Source organism: Coffea arabica, chromosome 3e (assembly GCF_036785885.1).
Source record: "Coffea arabica cultivar ET-39 chromosome 3e, Coffea Arabica ET-39 HiFi, whole genome shotgun sequence".
In the NCBI taxonomy this organism is placed as follows: domain Eukaryota; kingdom Viridiplantae; phylum Streptophyta; class Magnoliopsida; order Gentianales; family Rubiaceae; genus Coffea; species Coffea arabica.
In genome coordinates this window covers 12330504-12348804 of record NC_092315.1, presented here as the reverse complement: position 1 = coordinate 12348804, position 18301 = coordinate 12330504, and the positions used below count along the sequence as shown (strand labels likewise).

At 34.8% G+C, this 18301-nt stretch overlaps 2 protein-coding genes across 2 annotated transcripts; one reads left to right on the top strand and one right to left on the bottom strand.

Moving 5' to 3' along the window:
* Nucleotides 1-11834: 11834 nt before the first annotated feature.
* LOC113737366 (major allergen Pru ar 1-like) lies at nt 11835-13658 on the bottom strand. The gene is made up of 3 exons (XM_027264609.1): nt 13609-13658; nt 12275-12471; nt 11835-12154 (listed from the first exon to the last, which is right to left on the bottom strand). Exons 1-3 carry the CDS (start codon nt 13656-13658, stop codon nt 11835-11837), a joined length of 567 nt encoding a protein of 188 aa, XP_027120410.1.
* Nucleotides 13659-13676: 18 nt separating this feature from the next.
* On the top strand, nt 13677-14316 carry LOC113737365 (major allergen Pru ar 1-like). The gene is made up of 2 exons (XM_027264608.1): nt 13677-13869; nt 14078-14316. Exons 1-2 carry the CDS (start codon nt 13677-13679, stop codon nt 14314-14316), a joined length of 432 nt encoding a protein of 143 aa, XP_027120409.1.
* Nucleotides 14317-18301: the final 3985 nt, after the last annotated feature.

Sequence of the window (18301 nt, the reverse complement as noted above, 5' to 3'; positions counted from 1 at the left end):
TCGAGGTGAATGAGGGATGCATTAGGAGACTCATTACTTGTGGGTATTTATGGATGTCTTTCAACAAAGTGCCATTCCAAATTTGGAATCCAATTCCGTAGTCTACGGTTGCTTTTGATCAATTTTGTCAGGCTTGGTAGGCCACTTATGGTTCCCATTTCTGCAAGTGCTCTTTCTTTTTTTTTTTTTCTTTTTTTGGTAGTATTACAAGGACAAAGTAGATAGTTTGTCGCTGATCAAAGTATACGTGATTCTTGAATGGATGATGCGTGACTAAAGCATGCATTGTAAATAGTTTAGTGACTTTTTTCGCCGTTTACTCTACACTTAATTGACCAGTTATAAATCTTCAATTTTTTCAAAATTGCCTCACATTTGCACCTTTCAAACTTTTTATAACTCTTTCTCCCCTATGTTTTCTTAAGTCTCATTTCTTCAGATATACCCATGAAGAAATAAAACTATTGCTTTTATCCTATTGAAAATTTAAAAGCCAACTTGAGAAAGGGGAGAATTTAAAAAGAATTGTAAGTTAAATTTTAATGACAACTAAAAATTGTCTCATTTTCATGCATGATTGAATTGCACCGTTAACCTCTGGGTCATGACCATGTCAATTGTACTCTCTAGTAGAAATTGCCAATTTCATTAATTCGCCTCACAGTTTCTTGTGTATCTTGGGAGAGTGCTCCAAGAACCAAGGAAAATTTGGAACTGATGCTCGAATGGGGACTGGACTACAAGTGTTTGATAAGATAGATAGGACTATTTTGTATACCTATAGCCATATACAAAAGTCCTTAGTATTTACTGCATAGTTATAGGCTTTTTGAGTACATGTTGCAAACATGGATAGAAAAGAACTATAATATAATAGATGGAGTACATATTGTACAGTTCTAATGGATTTGAAAAAAAAAAAGTGGGATGCCCTTTCTCTCCCTTATCATTTCATTGCAATTTGCAAGCGACAATGATTTGCCAAATTTCTATGTTTATGGCAGCCAACGTTTGATTAGAGCCATGGCAAAACAAAAATAAAAAAGCAACGCCTTAATTGTAAAGTCTATACATGTGATTCACATGATATAGGAATCCCCTTTATTAAAACTGGAGAGCAGAAATTCTGTCTGCAGACAAAGTATCATGTACCAAGGGTGGAGCCACCTTGGGTGAGAAATTCACTTCCTTCAAGCAGAAGCAAACACGAATGGTCACTATAACAGGTGCCTTTTTCCAAATAAATAAATAAATAAAAACCAAAATAAATATTAAAATATTGATAGATGTCGAGTCTGTGCAATAATAAATACCAAAAATTGACAAGTGTCGAATCTGTGCAATAATAAAAACCTACTCAAATAAAATACAATTTTTTATATATAGTGGTGAGCAGGGTCGAATTGATAGGTGTCGAGCATGTGCAATAATAATAATATTAATCCTAGTTGCTAACAAAAAGCAGTTCCAAGTCAATTCTAGTACTGGAGCAGGGACTTTGAATGTGTAATGGGTTACTAGATTCACCCTGACTCCGAAGAGTTTGCTAGATCCGATATACCAGAATTTATTCACGAGAACTTATTAATTTATATATAGGGCAAGTAAGGTCATATCCTCAGGGATTGGAGAAAATTTGCTCCGCTCCTTTTCAAGTCAGGGATAAATAGGGGTTTTGAGAATTAAAAGCTAATGAATTATTAACTAAACTAATCGACTGCGAAAAATAATTAAGAGAGAAAGATAATGAGAAAAGCTCTAGTCAAGGATACACTTCAGAGATGGTTCAGGTAGCTGATCATTGATGCAATTATAATTATAACATTCATTAATAAGTAGGTTTTTAACTGCCGATACGATCCGACAGTCAGTCTCTCCTTACTGTTTCAATAGTCAAGGTACGACTATTAACTATTTTCCTAATTTAGGAATAATTTTAGATACGGTCATAGAATTTAATTCCCCAATTGCATTAGAAACTGGAGAAACCCTACTCTAATCAATAAACACGCTACGAAGGTTTATTTAAATTAAATTGTACATTTCCTTGATATAAACCCAATTATATCAGTTGCTACTGGGATTGGAGTAGTTAAACAATTACGGATTCAACTACTCTAATTAGCAAATAGATTACATGAGTAATTAAATATTGCGCACATATTCAATCACACACGATAATCATAACCACGAAAAGCAAAAAACATACAAATACCAATGACTGTATGAAACAATTAAAATAATTTAAATCTCACAGTTATCGTTGAACCAAATCTTCAGTTGTCCCCTTGACTAGAAATAAGAAGTTAGTTCTCCATTAATGGAGAACAATCCATGCAAAAAGAATCCCTTCAAAGCCTACAGCGGTTGTCCTCCCAAATGTCAAAAGAAAAACTAGCCAGAAAAAAAGAATAAGACAACCCTAGTAAATGACTAAGTTTCTTTTTTATATGGCCTTGCCGAAAAAGCCTTCCCAAAAATCCTCTGCCCAATCCGTATTTTCTAGGGATAAGTTAACTAATTGAATGGATGGTTTCCTGTTACAAATCAATTTCTTCAAGCTTTCCCAAACTGCTTGAGACTGATGTGGACTGCACAAAAGATAGAAAACCTCCATTAGCAGTCAATTGTTTTGGAATTTGACTTGGATTAGGAAACTAAACTCTTTCTCGATTTTCTAGCCCACGTTACAAATCACTAGGAACTCTTAATATAAGCACTTTCTGTTCCAATTTCTGAAATTAACACAAAATTCCCAAAAATCCTCTGCCCAATCCCTATTTTCTAGGGATAAGTTAACTAATTGAATAGATGGTTTCCTATTACAAATCAATTTCTTCAAGCTTTCCCAAACAGTTTGAGACTGATGTGGACTGCCCAAAAGATAGGAAACCTCCATCAGCAATCAATTATTTTGGAATTTGACTTGGATTACGAAACTGCCTAAACTCTTTCCTGATTTTCTGGCCCATGTGCAAATCACTAGGAACTCTTAATTTAAGCACTTTCCATTCCAATTCCTGAAATTAACACAAAATACCAATTGTGAGTAGAATCAATCAAGTAATACAATATTTGTCTAAAATCAAGGAGAAAATAATTATAAATTTAGCAACAAATTATGACCTATCACGAATCTGTAGGAATTGGGAAAATTTTGTTTCTTCTAGAGCACAAAGTACAGGGGAAATTTTATTAAAAAAAATGAGAATAATTAAATAATTCAAATAAAAAGGATTAAATGACAATTTATCAAAATTGAATCAATAATAAATAAACTTTAGTCAAGAAATAACTTTGGAGATAATTCACTCAATTGATCATTGATGCAATAATAATTCCATTTATTCACTAATAAACAAATTATAATTGCCAAACAAGCGATAATAGTCAACTTCTCCTTGCTGTATTGATGATTAAGGTACGACCATTAACCACTACTCTAATCAAGAAATAACTCTGATACGATCTTAAAGCTCAATTTTTCAATTTTATTATGAATTAGAGAAACCCTGTTCTAATCAAATAACACGTTCTGCTGGTTATTTTAAATTATCCCATATGTCTCCCTGATACAAATTCAATCATGCCAATTACCAGTATTTTAAAGTAATGAAACAATTATGGATTTAACTGCTCTAATTGGTTTTAAATTATTAAATTAATCTAAATTCCGAACTCTAGATATTTAAATAATATAATAACCATAAGAAATTAAATCAAGAAACATTGGAATATCAATAAATAAAAGAAATAAATATAATCAATTCGATCTCACAATTTTAGTTAACCAAATCCTTGGTTGTTCTTTGACTAGAATAAAGAGCTTAGCTCATCTCTATTAAAAAAATCTCACGCAAAATAGTTGAAGTAATTGCCATGTCCATTCTTCAATTATTGGATGAAGAGTCAAGAGAAAAGAAAGAGAAAACATTTCTCTTGTTTCCTCCCAAAAAGAAAAGATACGTTCCAACCTGTTTCTTTCTTGGAGAAAGAAAAGATTAAAAAAAAAAAGAAAAAGATAATGCTCTTCCTTCGTTTCTACTTTTTTAAGCGAAATCAAATTTCCAGTCGGCCTTGATTCTTTCCAAAACGTCAAAGAATCTCTGTTCCACACAACTTTGATTTAAAGTTGGAGATCTTCTCACATGTCAAATCCCAAACTTCATGGACGTGTAGGGCTAGATTTTGACGCGACCACAACAAAAAACAAGTCTAGTGAAAAATTATGTTTTTAATTCTTTTTGTTCCGAATCCCTGCAACCCACGTCAATTACAAAAAATAAGTAGAATTTATCAATTAATGTAATATTTGATAAAATAAAAGAGAAAAGTAATCATAAAATTAATAACAAAAATATAACCTATCAAACATGGGAAGCAAATGTGGGTTAAATAGTAATATGACCTCACTACTATAGGCGTCAGCACATGCAAGAAAAGGAAATATTGTGATCTCACAACTATGGGCATCAGCAAACATGCAAGAAAAGTAAGTTTAAAGTTTGTGGGATAATGCCAAAAATTTCCCTGAGGACTCGAAAATCTCAAATACCTGCCCTCTCAATGTAATGGACCGTATCAAAGGTCACATATTACAATTCACGGATAAAAAGAAATTTTCAAAAAACAAAAAATACAAAGCATTGTTTTTTCGTTTAAGTGAAAGAAAAAATTACTGCAGAAAATAACCAAAATTCCATCAGACAAGGTGCAATATTGGCTCCATCTTGAATGAAAAATTTTGCATGTCAGAAAAATTTTTGAGGGAATTGAGAAAGACATAGGACCGTCAATTAAAGAGCAAATGAAACCTCGAAATTAGTTAGATTCGTACAAGTAGGTATGTCAAGAAGTACTTTGGAATACAGCTGGATTATCGTCACTAGTCTACAGCTATAAATTCACACAATTCCGAAACTCTGTGTTGAAAAAGTATGGGTTGAACCAAACCATATCATGCAATAATTTGGTTCTTTGATGGAATTAGGCCTACATACATAGAAAATGGTAGATGACTACATCTATCTCTTAAAAATTAATAATAGTTTTCTATCACAATTCGTTACATATATAGTTCAAAACTATCAATTCTTTTCACGTAAAATAACTTTGCTCTTGAATAAACTTCTTCTACCGTTTATTCCTTACAGGTTTTTGTAACCTTTTACGCAAGACATGATTTGGAGTTGTTTATTCGAATCATATTTATCGGTAACATAATATCTGCACTTTCCATTTGTGTTTTGGACCTTTCGGTCTCTCAATATCAAAAAATGTATAATATATTGACCACATACAAATAACTTTACAGTCATTTATGCATACATGTAGGTGATTATATGGTACAAAATAGAATTAAGATAACACATACTTCAAAGGCGTGACTTAAAATAAAGCGCCACAAATAAAAATGTCTCAAATTGGTTCAGCAAATTAATTAACCCATATTAATTAAACCTTGAAGATTACACAGAACTATTAGTGAGCATTTTATACAAGGACCAAAATGACGTGGCTTAGTTTCCTTTTCTTCTAGTTAAGACGTTTTCGACTTATCTTATCAAATTAATAATTTTGTTTTTTGGGCCTTTGGATAATCAAATTCAGATCTTTTCAATTTAAGATACCATTCAAAATATTTTGGAGGACTTAATTAAAATTAAACTTTATAAGTGGTAGATGGCCTAAATTACGGCTAGAGCTTAGGTTTTCGCATGAAAGGAAGACTGAATAGTTGGTAGGAGCCATTGCAAACTTCAGAGTTTGGCATTGAGAATTTAGAAGTATCCCTTTGTTTTTTTTTTTTTTTTTTTGTGAGGGAGTATCCCTTTTAGTTAATAAGGATTAACGGCATTTCGGTCCTCCAATGCATGTTGATATATCATTTTGGTCTTTCAACATGTATGTTAAAATTTGAATTTGGTCTTTCAACTAGAAAAATTCTAAATTGTGGTTATAAAAGATGATGCAAGATTCTCAGTTTGATTCCTTGATAAAAAAAAAGTCTAAACAAAAAAGCTTTTTATTTAGCATGAGATCGACTTGATATTTTGCTTGTGAACCTTTGCTCTTGAGATTGAACTTCAGAGTGGTTCTTGACCTAATGGGAAATTCAGTTCAAATTGGATCTTACCAAGAATGAGTAATCACAATAAAACGACATCAATATTTTCTCCTTCATTATCATCAATCACACATTTTTCAAAACAAACAAATTCTGCATGGGGTTGCAGAGCCCATTTAAAGAAGCATTCAGGGAGAACTAAAATTGTTTATGGGTTGATTTTCTTGGCTGAAGGCGTGGTTCTTCGGAGGGCGATTGAACCATTGCTAAGGATGTGTGGATATGATTACAAAAGTGACTATGAAAGTTTTTCAGTCTTCGGGCTTGAAGATTGTTCTTCATTAAAACTACACTTGCTAAACAAGTCTTCAATCACCATAATCACTTTCATTGTTGAGCATGGGTAACAGTATCTCAAGCATACCAATTGACAAATTTGTTGCTTGGTCTTTTGTGCTGTGTTTCCAATCCCTCTGATGCAGTTCACGACAAGAAGCAGCGGAAAAGAGTAATGAACATTTAGCTAAGGCTTGTATAGATGTCTAAGAGGTAAAAGTTTCTGGTTGTTATGGATGATATATGGAGTAACGAGGCCTGGGATTGTGTCCAAATGTGTGTTCCAGATGACAAAAATGGCAGTCGAATAGTCTTGACCAGCCAATTCATGAACTTAGGAATTCCTACATGAGTCCAAAGAACAATCCTCATTGCATGTGTCCTTTGGATATGAAGCGAAGCTGGGAACTGTAGAAAAAACATATTTTTGGACTCGAAACTTGCCCTCTAGAATTGGACTTTGGAAAGTAAATAGCAAGAAAATGCCATGGATTACCCCTTGCAATAGTTGTTTTTGCTAGTGTACTCTCCAGAACAGAGATAACAGCCTACTGCTGAAAAGATGTTGGAGCTAGCGTGAGTTCTGTTGTATTCGGTAATCCAGATCAATGTTTGGATATACTTGCTCTGATTTACAACAATTTACCTCATCACCTAAAAGCATTTTCCCTATACGTGGGGGACCTTTCCTGAAGATTGTGTGATTGAAATTCGGAAGTTAATTTGTTTATGGATTGCTGAGAGCTTCTTGGAGGCTAGTTCTTCAAGTAGCATTGAGGAGGTGAAAGAGGGCTACTTGGAAGATCTTATTGTTAGGTTTGGTTTAGAAAATTAACCAACGAGAATAATAGAATTCTTAACAACTCAATAATAACAATAAAAGAAAAAAAATCAAACATAGAAACACAAAATTTATGTGATTTGGTCAAACTGACCTACGTCCACGGGTGAAAGGATAACAGATTTACTATAACAGAACTACAACAAAAAGAGAGTACAAAACAAAACAGAGAATACAAAACCTAGAAAATAATTCCTAAAATCAAAAGGCACCTAAAACTGGAAACATAAAAGAGTCTAAATAGCACTAAATACTTAATGGCCCAAAGGCTTATAACTTGCTCTTTTGGTTTGATGCCTAACTAAAACTCCTCTCTTAGATTGGGGGGTAGGCCCCCCAAAACTCTTTTAAACTGGTGCACATGACACTTGGACTAGTGTTCTTAGTACAATTAAACTCATTTAAATCCACTATATTTATAATCACCAAGAAAAAATAATTCTTTGCAAACTTTTCATGTGGGATACAAAAACAAATTCAACAAATCTCCACCTTAGCGTATATCCAACATCGACAAATAGCAGACGAATAGCAAACAAGCTCTATCTTCTCCATAAAAGTCCTAACGGATCTCAACGTACCACCAAAGTCCCAATAAACCTCAACGAGTCACCAACGAACCAAGATGCAAAAGACTTAACAGGTCCCAATGGGCCAAATCTCACAAAAGGTTTAACAGATCCCAATGGACTAAAAACTACGAATATAGTAATCTTACTCCACCTTCTTCTCAAAATCCTCAACGAGTTCCAACGAGCCAAATAACTCTTCTGAAAAACCCAATTGAGCTCCAACAAAAAAAAATTTCTTCACTTTTTGTAGCATCAAAAACCTGTTATTGTTATTAAGAACCCAAAATCTGACTATGACCTGAAACTTGAAACTCTGATACCAATTTGTTAGATCTGATCCCAAGAAATTGACCAACAAGAATAATATAATTCTTGGCAACTCAATAATGACAATAATAGAACAAACAAATCAAATAGAGATATACGAAAGTTCGATCAAACTGATCTACGTTCATGGCGAAGGGATAGCAAATTTATTATAACAGATAGAGCGTATAAAAGAGAGACTACAAAACCTAGGAAATAATTCCTAAACCTAAAAGGCACCTAAAACTGAAAACACAAAAGAATCTAAATAGCACTAAATGCTTAATGACCCAAAGGCCTACGACTTACTTTTTTGATTTGATGCTTAACCAAAACTCCTCTCTTAGATTGGGGTGTAGGCCTCCTAAAACTCTCTTGGACTAGTGCACACGACACTTGGGTTGGTGCCCTTGGCACAATTAAATTAACTTAAATCCACTATATTGATAATCACCAAGAGAAGTATTTCTTTGCAAACTTTCGACGTGAGATACAAAAACAAATTAAACACTTATTAGTAGTAGTTTTGGCTGGAAAGAGAAGCGTTGTTGGCAAAATCAAAAGTTGTAAACTACACGATCTCTTGCCAGGATTATGCCCAAGGGAAGCTCAAAAAGAGAACACAATGAATGTAATAAATAGAGAAGACCAAAGTTTTCCAGCAAAAGACAATCTACGTCATCTCGTTTTGCACTTGAACTCTGGTGCTCTGATGTCTACTTAGCGCCTCCATATCGATGTCTTCAATCCTTTTTATGTTTTACTATGGGTTCACGTTTTGTGCCAGATATATTTTTCTCTTATTTGAAACTCCAATCCCTTCAGAGTACTGGACATATTTTTTCTGCAACTTTGATTCTTTCCCTGGTCAAATAGTTAGATTAAAAATGAGGTATCTTGCACTCAATGTTACTTGCAAGCTTCCTGTCTCACTACCCAGGCTCTAGAATCTCCAAAATTTGATCATCAATGGTCCATGGCCATTGAGGGAAGACGGGGATATCCCAACTCTAACAGTGAGATATTGGAGTATGCCAAACTCCAGGCATCTCCATATAACTATGGTTGCTTTTCTAAGCTATCTTACTGATGCTGCAAGCAATAATTACCTCCAGTCATTGTCTTCGTCATACCTAAAAACATTATCCACAGAACAGTTTCTCTGTTGCAAGAGGGATGCTTTTGCTATGATGCCTATCTTATAGAACTAGCTAGGAATATGTGAAACCAAAGAAGACCACTATAGGGATCGATCATGCTGAGTGTATAAAGGGTCTGGCCTACTTCCATCAACTTGAAACACTTCACTGTCCTTCCACGGAAATCAGAAAAGCAAGGACTATAAGTTGGGATGCTTCCCGGTCTAATTTCTAAGTGCGAGCAATCTTCCGTGGGAGGAAATGACCAGTGTTTCCAAGTTACCCATTTGTTCGTAGAGTTTACAATAACAAACTTCAAAAACAACTCCAAAAATACATACAATGTCAAATACAATTTATAAAAATACAAAAAAAGTTAAAAAAAAAAAAGAAAATACTATCACCATTTCTTCTTCCACCCATTACCGTTATCACCTCTCTCCTCCTCTCTCCTCAACCGCCACCGCCATCACCGACCCTCCCCACACTCTCTCCTCTCTCTCCCTCTGTCTTCCCCTCTGTCCTTCTCCTCCCTCTTTCTCTTCCTCCCCTCTCCTCCTTCCTCGTCCGCTCTCTTTGTCTTCCTCCTCTCCCTTCCTCTGCCTCTGCCAAACCCCCTTTCCCTCCCTTTCTAGTTTCTGGTAGTGACAAAACGGTCACAACTAGAAGCCAAAAAGGGATGGGGTCTGGTAGGGGTGGAAAAAAGAAGGGGAGAGGGCGGCAAGAGAAGGGAGGGGAGGCAGGAGGAGGCAAGAGTGGAGTGAAGGAAGAGGAAAACGGAGGAGGAGGAAGGAAGAAGAAAGGAAGAGAGAGAGGGGGGAGAGAGGAGGAGGAAGGAGTGGCGGTAGAGATGAAGGAGGGAGGAGGGGAGTGATGGTAGTGGTACTGGTGTGTGGTGTTTTTTTTAAAATTTTTAAAAAATACCTTAATAAAATTTTAAATTTTAAAACGCCCTAACCAAAATTTATATGAAAGTTTTTCATATAGTATAATATTTCAAAAATAACCTCAAAAACACCTAATTCATATTGAGTCTATGTTTATCGACGATCAACATGGGAACTAACTGAAGAAATATTTCGCTGTCTGGAGCAATTACTGATTGAAGAAACTGATATAGTGCAATGGGAAGCCACAGGTGATCACCTTCACTGCCTCCAATTCCCATTCCTAAGGTCGTGTGAGTTTATTGCAGAGCTCCCTTGTGATCTTAGCGAACCCCAATTTCGAGCGAATTGACTTGCATTACTGTACTGAATCCGCTGAGAATTCTGGAAAGTGGGAAAGTAATAAAACTTTGGGAATGCAAAGCAGAGTTAGTCCAAAAATTTTCTACCTATACCTCGCATTATTAGTATTAGAGATACTTTTTGGCCTAGGTCAAGTCTTGAGAGCTACAAAATCAAAAACAAAAAATCTTCTGATCACTCGGTTTAACTTCCCCCATTTAACAAATAAAGAATAATAGATAGAATCATTGAAAATTAAAATTTTGCAACAGCCATTGAGTGTAGCTATACGAGAAAGATCATTATTTACATAATTTGGCATTCTATAAGTTGATAAAATAGACCCCTCAAATTATTAGACTATTTCGATTCAATAGACAGTGAAAAACTTCAACTAGCCTACTTGACATTTTTTAACCTTGCTAGTCTATCAGTACGTGCATTCCACGTTAGCTCATTACTCGTGTTTTAGTTAGTGAAACGATAATCACTTCAAACAAATAAAAGAAAAAGAGCTTTCATGATTTAGGCTATTCACAAGTATGTTTAGCTAAGCAGAAGGGAAGGAATTATTGGTTGAGTTGATTCAAGTCCAGAAATTTGATCTAACTTTGCTAATTTGAGTCTTATTCTAGAATAAATCAGTGCTATAAAGATTAGGACCTTGTGTCATTGCATTTCTCTAATGCATGGTTAAATGTAAATGGGCATATATCAATAGGTAGATATGAAACTCAAAAAGTATTTGCTCGGATTATTCGAGTAATAATTGCAAAAATAACTGTAGCTGGTCTTACTAAAAAACTCTTTACATTTCTGTCTTTTTTTTTTTTTCAGGACTCCTTTGAGTTGCAGTCTAGATACTTATATAAGCATACTTATGAGTGCTAATTGTTAATGATGACACAATTGTAGACATTTATAATTAACAGACTTTTTGGATTCAATAGACAGTAAAGAACTTCAACTGGCCTACATGACTTTTTTAACGTTATTGATCTTGATTTTTGACATTAAACAAATTTTTAGCAATTGCTAAAACGGTGACTGATATCTCCTGAGGAATATTCTCCAATCAATCAGTTGTTTCAAGTTTCAGACACGATTTATTACAAGTGAAATACACCTTGATTTCAGAAAAGACATGAAAGCTTCAAACAAGATTTATTATTTGTAATCGTAAGATATTACAAGCAAAATGCACCTCGATCATACACCGAAATCACACTCCCAACATTTGCAAATGACAGTCTCACGGAAAGAATTAACTGACGAAAATAGGATCCTCAATGCTTAATTTAGTCATCCAATAAGTATGTGGACATGTATGAAGTATAGCATTGATCAGTTGTATGCATCAGGATTTGGAAGAAGGTAGGCCTCAACGGCCTTGAACATGGCCAGGGCTTTTTCTTTTCCTGCCTTAATCTTTTCTTTTCCTCCCTCAAGTTGTTCTTCTGTAAACTGAATATCAGCCTTAGTGTAGTATGTACTGCTGGTTTTGCAGATTGACCCTCCAACGGCAGAAGCTTCAATTTGGACAACATAAGCGACTTTCTCAATCACATCCGCGAAGGCATCACTTTCAATTACAGTATAGCTGTAAGTGAAGTTGTCTTTGTCCAGTGCACCAACTGCGTGTTTTGCACTCTTAAATTGGCTACCTAAATATTTAACAAATTATTAGTTTTTTTTATATAAGATAGTTCACTAGTACATGAAACCAAAGAACATTCAATGATTTGGAAAATTACGGAATGATAGAGTGGATGTTTATAACTAACCTTCACCAAAGGTGATCAACTTAATGGTTCCAGCTCCTCCATCTCCTTCAACGATTTCGACGCCTTTGATGGCTTGTGGCAACACCGTGGCAATGAGGTTATCATCAAGGCTGAAGACCTTGAACAGCCTTGCAGGAGGGATTGAGGAGGTGACCTCATAATCATATGTGAATGGGGCAATGATGGTTTTTTTTATTCTTCGGAAATGGACAACGGTTAAAGAACAAAGGGATTTCAAGAAGGTTTTAGACTTCAGTAGTTCCTTAAGAGGATTTTTGGTGGAAACAGAAGTGATTGGAGATGGTATTTATAGATTGAAGTTGTAGCCTGAATCTAAGTACAAAAGGCCTAATAGACTTCATAGTCAGTCTTCTTGTGCTTTCTTTTTTGTTGAATTGTAATGTAAACTTTGAACAGAAAAGTAGGACCCTGATTTCACATAGTATAATCTATTAATCCAACTTTGTTGAATGGTGATGTAAACTTTGAGTAAAATACACCTGCACCTTGGTTGATGGTCTAGTAATTAAATTAGCATGTTAATAATAATCCAACTAAAGAATTGAGGCCGGTGATAAAGTCACACATTATTTTAATGCTAGAACAAGTTCTTCGTAAAATAAAAAAATCTATATAGTTCAGTTGACTTTGCGGTCAGTTTTGTTTGAAGAATTGGACACACATTTCTTCCTTAATTTTAAAATCTAGCAATCAATGAATAGGTACACCGACTGTATAATTCCAAACAATTTCAATCCAATGTAGTTCCTAAGTTCCCTAATCCATTGAACATTGACAAAGTTGTTGTTAAATAAATTTTAAGTGGGAGAGGTCAAGCAATAGTAGAAAAATGACTCCAAAAAGACTTGTATTGTGAGTTGAAAATAAGCTTACCTTCTTTATTTATCAACTCACTATTATTTACATGAAACAAACTAACATAATTTTCAACTAATAAATTTCCATAAAAATCTCAACAAAACTACTTGCTAACTAATTAGCATAATCTAAATCTTAACAGAAATATTTGTTACCAACTCAACATGATTCACTGTTAATAAATATTCTAATAATTACGTTTATTCAGCAACTATCTAAATTATTCTCCCACCAAATAAATCTAGAAAACAACTACAAAAGTTAGGCATATCTCAACAAAAGGTAACAATTCTAGAAGTCAATCAAAAGAGCCTTGTTTTAAAATATTTTTATTCCACACGCCATGTTGCGGGCTCTCAAGTCTCAAGGTCCATTTTGTCCAATACTTAATAATTGTCAGTATTCAGCAATCAGCACAACGAGAGACAGCATGAAGTCCACAGTGTTTTTTGTACCTTGATTTGCACAACAACTTCAGCTTAGCTTCTTGAGTAATAGCATTCATTCTGAGCAGAAACTTAACATGGATATCATGGCCGTCATCACTTTTGAATCAGAGGTCACTTCCTCAACCCCTCCTGCAAGGTTGTTTAAGGCCTTCATCCTTGATGGGGACGACCTCGTTCCTAAGGTCATGCCACAAGCTATCAAGAATGTAGAAACCCTTAAAGGGGATGGTGGAGCTGGAACAATCAAGTTGATCACTTTCAGTGAAGGTCATTCCGCACACAAACACTTAATAGCTGTTATGATTTTCTTTATCACTCTTTGTTCTTTCATTCTATCTGTTGTTAAATTGTCTTACATGATATCAGTTATATGTGAAAAATATTTTTTTTTTTTGAGGTTTTAGGGAGTTAATTTAAGAGTGCAAAGCACAAAATCGAAGGATTTGACAAAAAATAACTAATACTGTAACTGAAGGTGATGCCCCCAAGAACGTGATAGAGAAAGTCACACATGTTGTCAAAATCAAAGTCTCTGGAGATGGACGGTCAATTTGCAAAACCAGCCGAGCATGCCACAGCAAGGGTGACGTCCAGCTTACAGAAGAACAGACTGAGGGGGGAAAAGAAAAAATTAAGGCAGGAAAAGAGAAGGCCTTGGTCATGTTCAAGGCTGTCGAGGCCTACCTCCTCGCCAATCCTCATGAATACAACTAATTCAGCAGTGCTATTTGCCTATTCCTTCACATACTTGTTAATTATCTTAGATTGCTGTCTTCAAAAGCCTTTCTGGGATGATGCAATTTGTTTCGACTCTTTCGAGTTACGATCACAATGTCACATGAAATAGTACTTTGCTTGTATTTTCTTGTGAAGCTAAATGAACTTGTTTGAAATTTTTTTTCTTGAATGACAATTATTGTGATTTCATTTCCTCAACTCTGATGCAGCATTATCCAAAACCTCTCTACCATTTCCAGTCCATGTGTTCTCAAGTAATACAGACAAGTAAAGTTCTTCCGTGTTAAATTGCGAAATAGAGGTTTCGATTATCATTCGAGAAGCTCCAGAAAGATTAATAATTGCTGGAAGCATCGGAGAAGTAAATTTCCATATTATGTGTTACTCGTATGCCATACAACGTTTTAATTATATTCTGAGACATAAAGGCCAATATTTTCTTGTCTCGAGTTTGAAACATAACACCATTGTGCCTTACGAGATACCCGGAACACCACAAGATGACAAAATATCAAAGTGATTAAAACACAATTAAGATTTATAGCCATTGGCTTAGTGCAGGGATTTAGTGCATGCAGGATGGTCAACATGATATGGTCCATAGTGATTAACAGCCATCAACACAGTCCCAAGAATCAGCGTAATTCCAATTTACAAATTGCACCAATCACAATCTTACAAGTGTAAATATGTGCTCAGAGATAAATACATAAGTTCCCAATATTGAAAATGGAAAATAACTATTGTACCCTTATTTTTGAGGTCTTGATCAATTTGGTCCTTACACCTATTATCACGTACTAATTTAATCTTTTAATTTTATAAATAAAAAAAAAGGACGATTATAGGACCTTTGATGATAAATTGATCAAACTAACGGAAAAGCCATGTGAATTGCACGTGCATCGTTGAAACAACAGTTAGAAGATTAGTGTTTATATCAAGAACATAAGAGAGAGACACATATATTGGCGATCGAGTTTTGACTTATTGGCTAAAAAGATTAGCAGGCTATTAAGCCATAAGAACTTGCACTTCCCATATTAAGTTATTTTGACCAGTGTTGATGACTCAAAGTGCTATTGATTTAGGTAATGATAATTCTTTCATTTCTGAGTTAATTGTAAATTTTAATATTTAGTAACTTTATGTAAGTTATGTATGATGCTTTGTATTCGTGGAAGTAAACTCTCATAAGTATCTGGTCTATGGGCTGAGTTCGGAGCATGACATTCCCCGGCATCTTAAACAGTGAAACTTTCCCGCTATTAGCCCATTTCCAGCAAGGCTGGATCAGGAATATTCTCGATCGTGTGTTTGCTTTCCAAAACCTTACATGGACCCAAAATTAAAGTCTCAACTTCCAAGAACGTAAAATATTTGCCCAATTGATAAGTCCAAACAGCCCATGGCACACAAAATCAACGTATTTAAACTGCGGTTTCTCCACCTATTACCATAATTCCAACTCAAATCTAAAGCGTTAGATTTGATGACAATAGCTTCTCCAAACTCTCTTGGACTAGGCCCTTTTCGAAATTTTTGGAGAATGGCTGAAATTTTGCAATTGGGTTCTAATTGGAGAGATTCCCAATTAATCCTACTTAAGGAATCAGTAAAGCCGATGAGTTCTGGGTTTAGTGCTCAAAATTGAAGCCCCAAGAACTTTAAGTTTTGGATCTGTGTAACGAGTGCCCAATGGCCACCCATTATGATGTACTTCTGGTATTAGAATTTAGAAATGTAAGATTAATCAGAGAAAATATGTAAATATAAGAGAAGATAATAATTATTAGTATGTATACATATAACAGGTTGGATGGAATTTAGGTGTGTTAATGAGTGTCATTGGCACCCATTAGAAAAACTTTTTAAGTTTTAGGTTTAAGCCTCACTAATATGAGTTTCTTTTCTCAATTTATGTGGATTAGTTTTTAGTAATATTGAGTTGTACTTTCACCATTTGTCCATTATTTGTGGACTAATTTGAGTTCTGATTTATTTTTTTTTACTCCGCCATTGTGAGTCCTTGTAATTTAATCAACAATAATAATGATAATAACAGTCACTAAGGCACTATGCTTCTTCTTTTTTTCCGAAACGATAGGACTATGCTTTTTCACTTCCTAACAATATATAAGTGTGTGAATGAGATGGATGAACAGTGATTTTGGTCCCTCATTAACACCTTTACTGTGTGGATTCTTTCATCATTTCACGCGTACTTTATGTTCATGGTTTGCCAATTTCTTGGTGAATTTTTTATGACTACTGTACCCTTGGATCTCACTTTTACTCTTTTTTTATGACTATTTTTTTTTGGATCTCACTTTTACTCTTGATGAAGTAATTGGTCAGCAGAAGCAGACTTGGCTTTAGGGTGTTTTGGTTCCATCCAAGTCATCCTGACACCTACTGCATTATCACATGGCTCAGGTTACTATTTAAACACTTGGCGGTGCGGCGGACGGTGCGGTGGAGTTCTGTTCTTTCGAATCTTTCCTTGCTGCTGCGTGTGATGAATTTGAGCAGATGATGAAACAGTCAGGTCAATGAGCCATGTTATGCTACCAAACGACATCCCTTTTTTGAGGCCACATGAGACTTTGTAACTTTTGATAGCCTTTCAACATGACTTCATGAAGGCCACATGCAAATATCCTTCATGAATCAATCTGTTTGGATTGTGAATTATTAGAGATATTTTTACTGTAGCACTTTTTGTGATGTGATGTATGTGAGATAAAAAGGTAATTGAAAAGGTAAAAAGGTGTATTGGAAATTGTAATCATGATGTAAGCAAATAAATTTGGGGAAATAAAGCCCAATCCAAACAAACCATAATTGTGTAAATATTATCCAAAAACAGACTCAAAAAATTGAATTTGAGCACCCTCGCGCATCGCGCGACCGAAGCAAACTAGTTATGACACTAGATCCCAAAGTAACTAATCGGCCATGATAGGCCACAAGAAATGGTTGGGCTAATGGAATATACAATTGGGCTTTGTGTTGTGGGCGTTACGAGTAGTTACCATTGTGCTTACCATCTAAAGGTTTGACTATTTTGACCAAATAACAAGTTATATTTCGTAGTCTGATGTTCCATACTTTTCCATTCTTCATCTCATTTTCTCCTTCTTTTTTTTTTAATAATATGGTATTCTTGAATCTTACATACTCCCACAGTTTAAATGGACATGGCACCAAAATTAAGAGAATCATAGTAGAAAATTATAATCTCGACTCCCATAGTTTAAATGGACATGGCACCAAAATTAAGAGAATCATAGTTGAAAATTATAATCTCGCCTGAGAAATTAAAAACATGTAGATATCTACAATATTAAATTATTATAATTTGAAAAGAGTGCTAGAACTGTGGCTTAATTATAAACTCAAATTGGCTATGGAATTTAATATCCATCCAACCCTCTATATTTCATTGCTCAAGAAAAAAAAATTGGGAGAAGGGGTTCATGTGACAGAATTAAGTGTTTCATTAATTGACTAGTAAGCAGCGAAAACGAGGTCGTTTTGGTGTTTAGCACTGGTACTAATTAGTAATTAGTCATTTTAAGTCTGTTTTTGTTGCGTTAGGCCCCAAGTGAATCTTGTGATCTTGCTTAGTAGTGGAGCTGTCTTTGTAATTCAGATCACCTTCTTCATTTTCTCCTTTCTTCGTTTACAGATGTTTCTATCTTATCCACCTAATGAATTCTTCATCTTATCCATCTCTCCTAAATATTGTTCCATTGAATTCCAAGGTTACTAAACTATTAGTCTATTATACTACGTTGTCTTGACATGTGATGAGGAAAATACTGTGTAGTATGTGATGCTACAAGGCGTCTTTTGCTGACTTCTAGAATAGCTCTTTCGGTCAATCACTTCAAATTTAAAAAAAAAAAAAAAAAACATTTGCTAGCCACTTTCACTTTGGACCAAAGCAACTTTTACA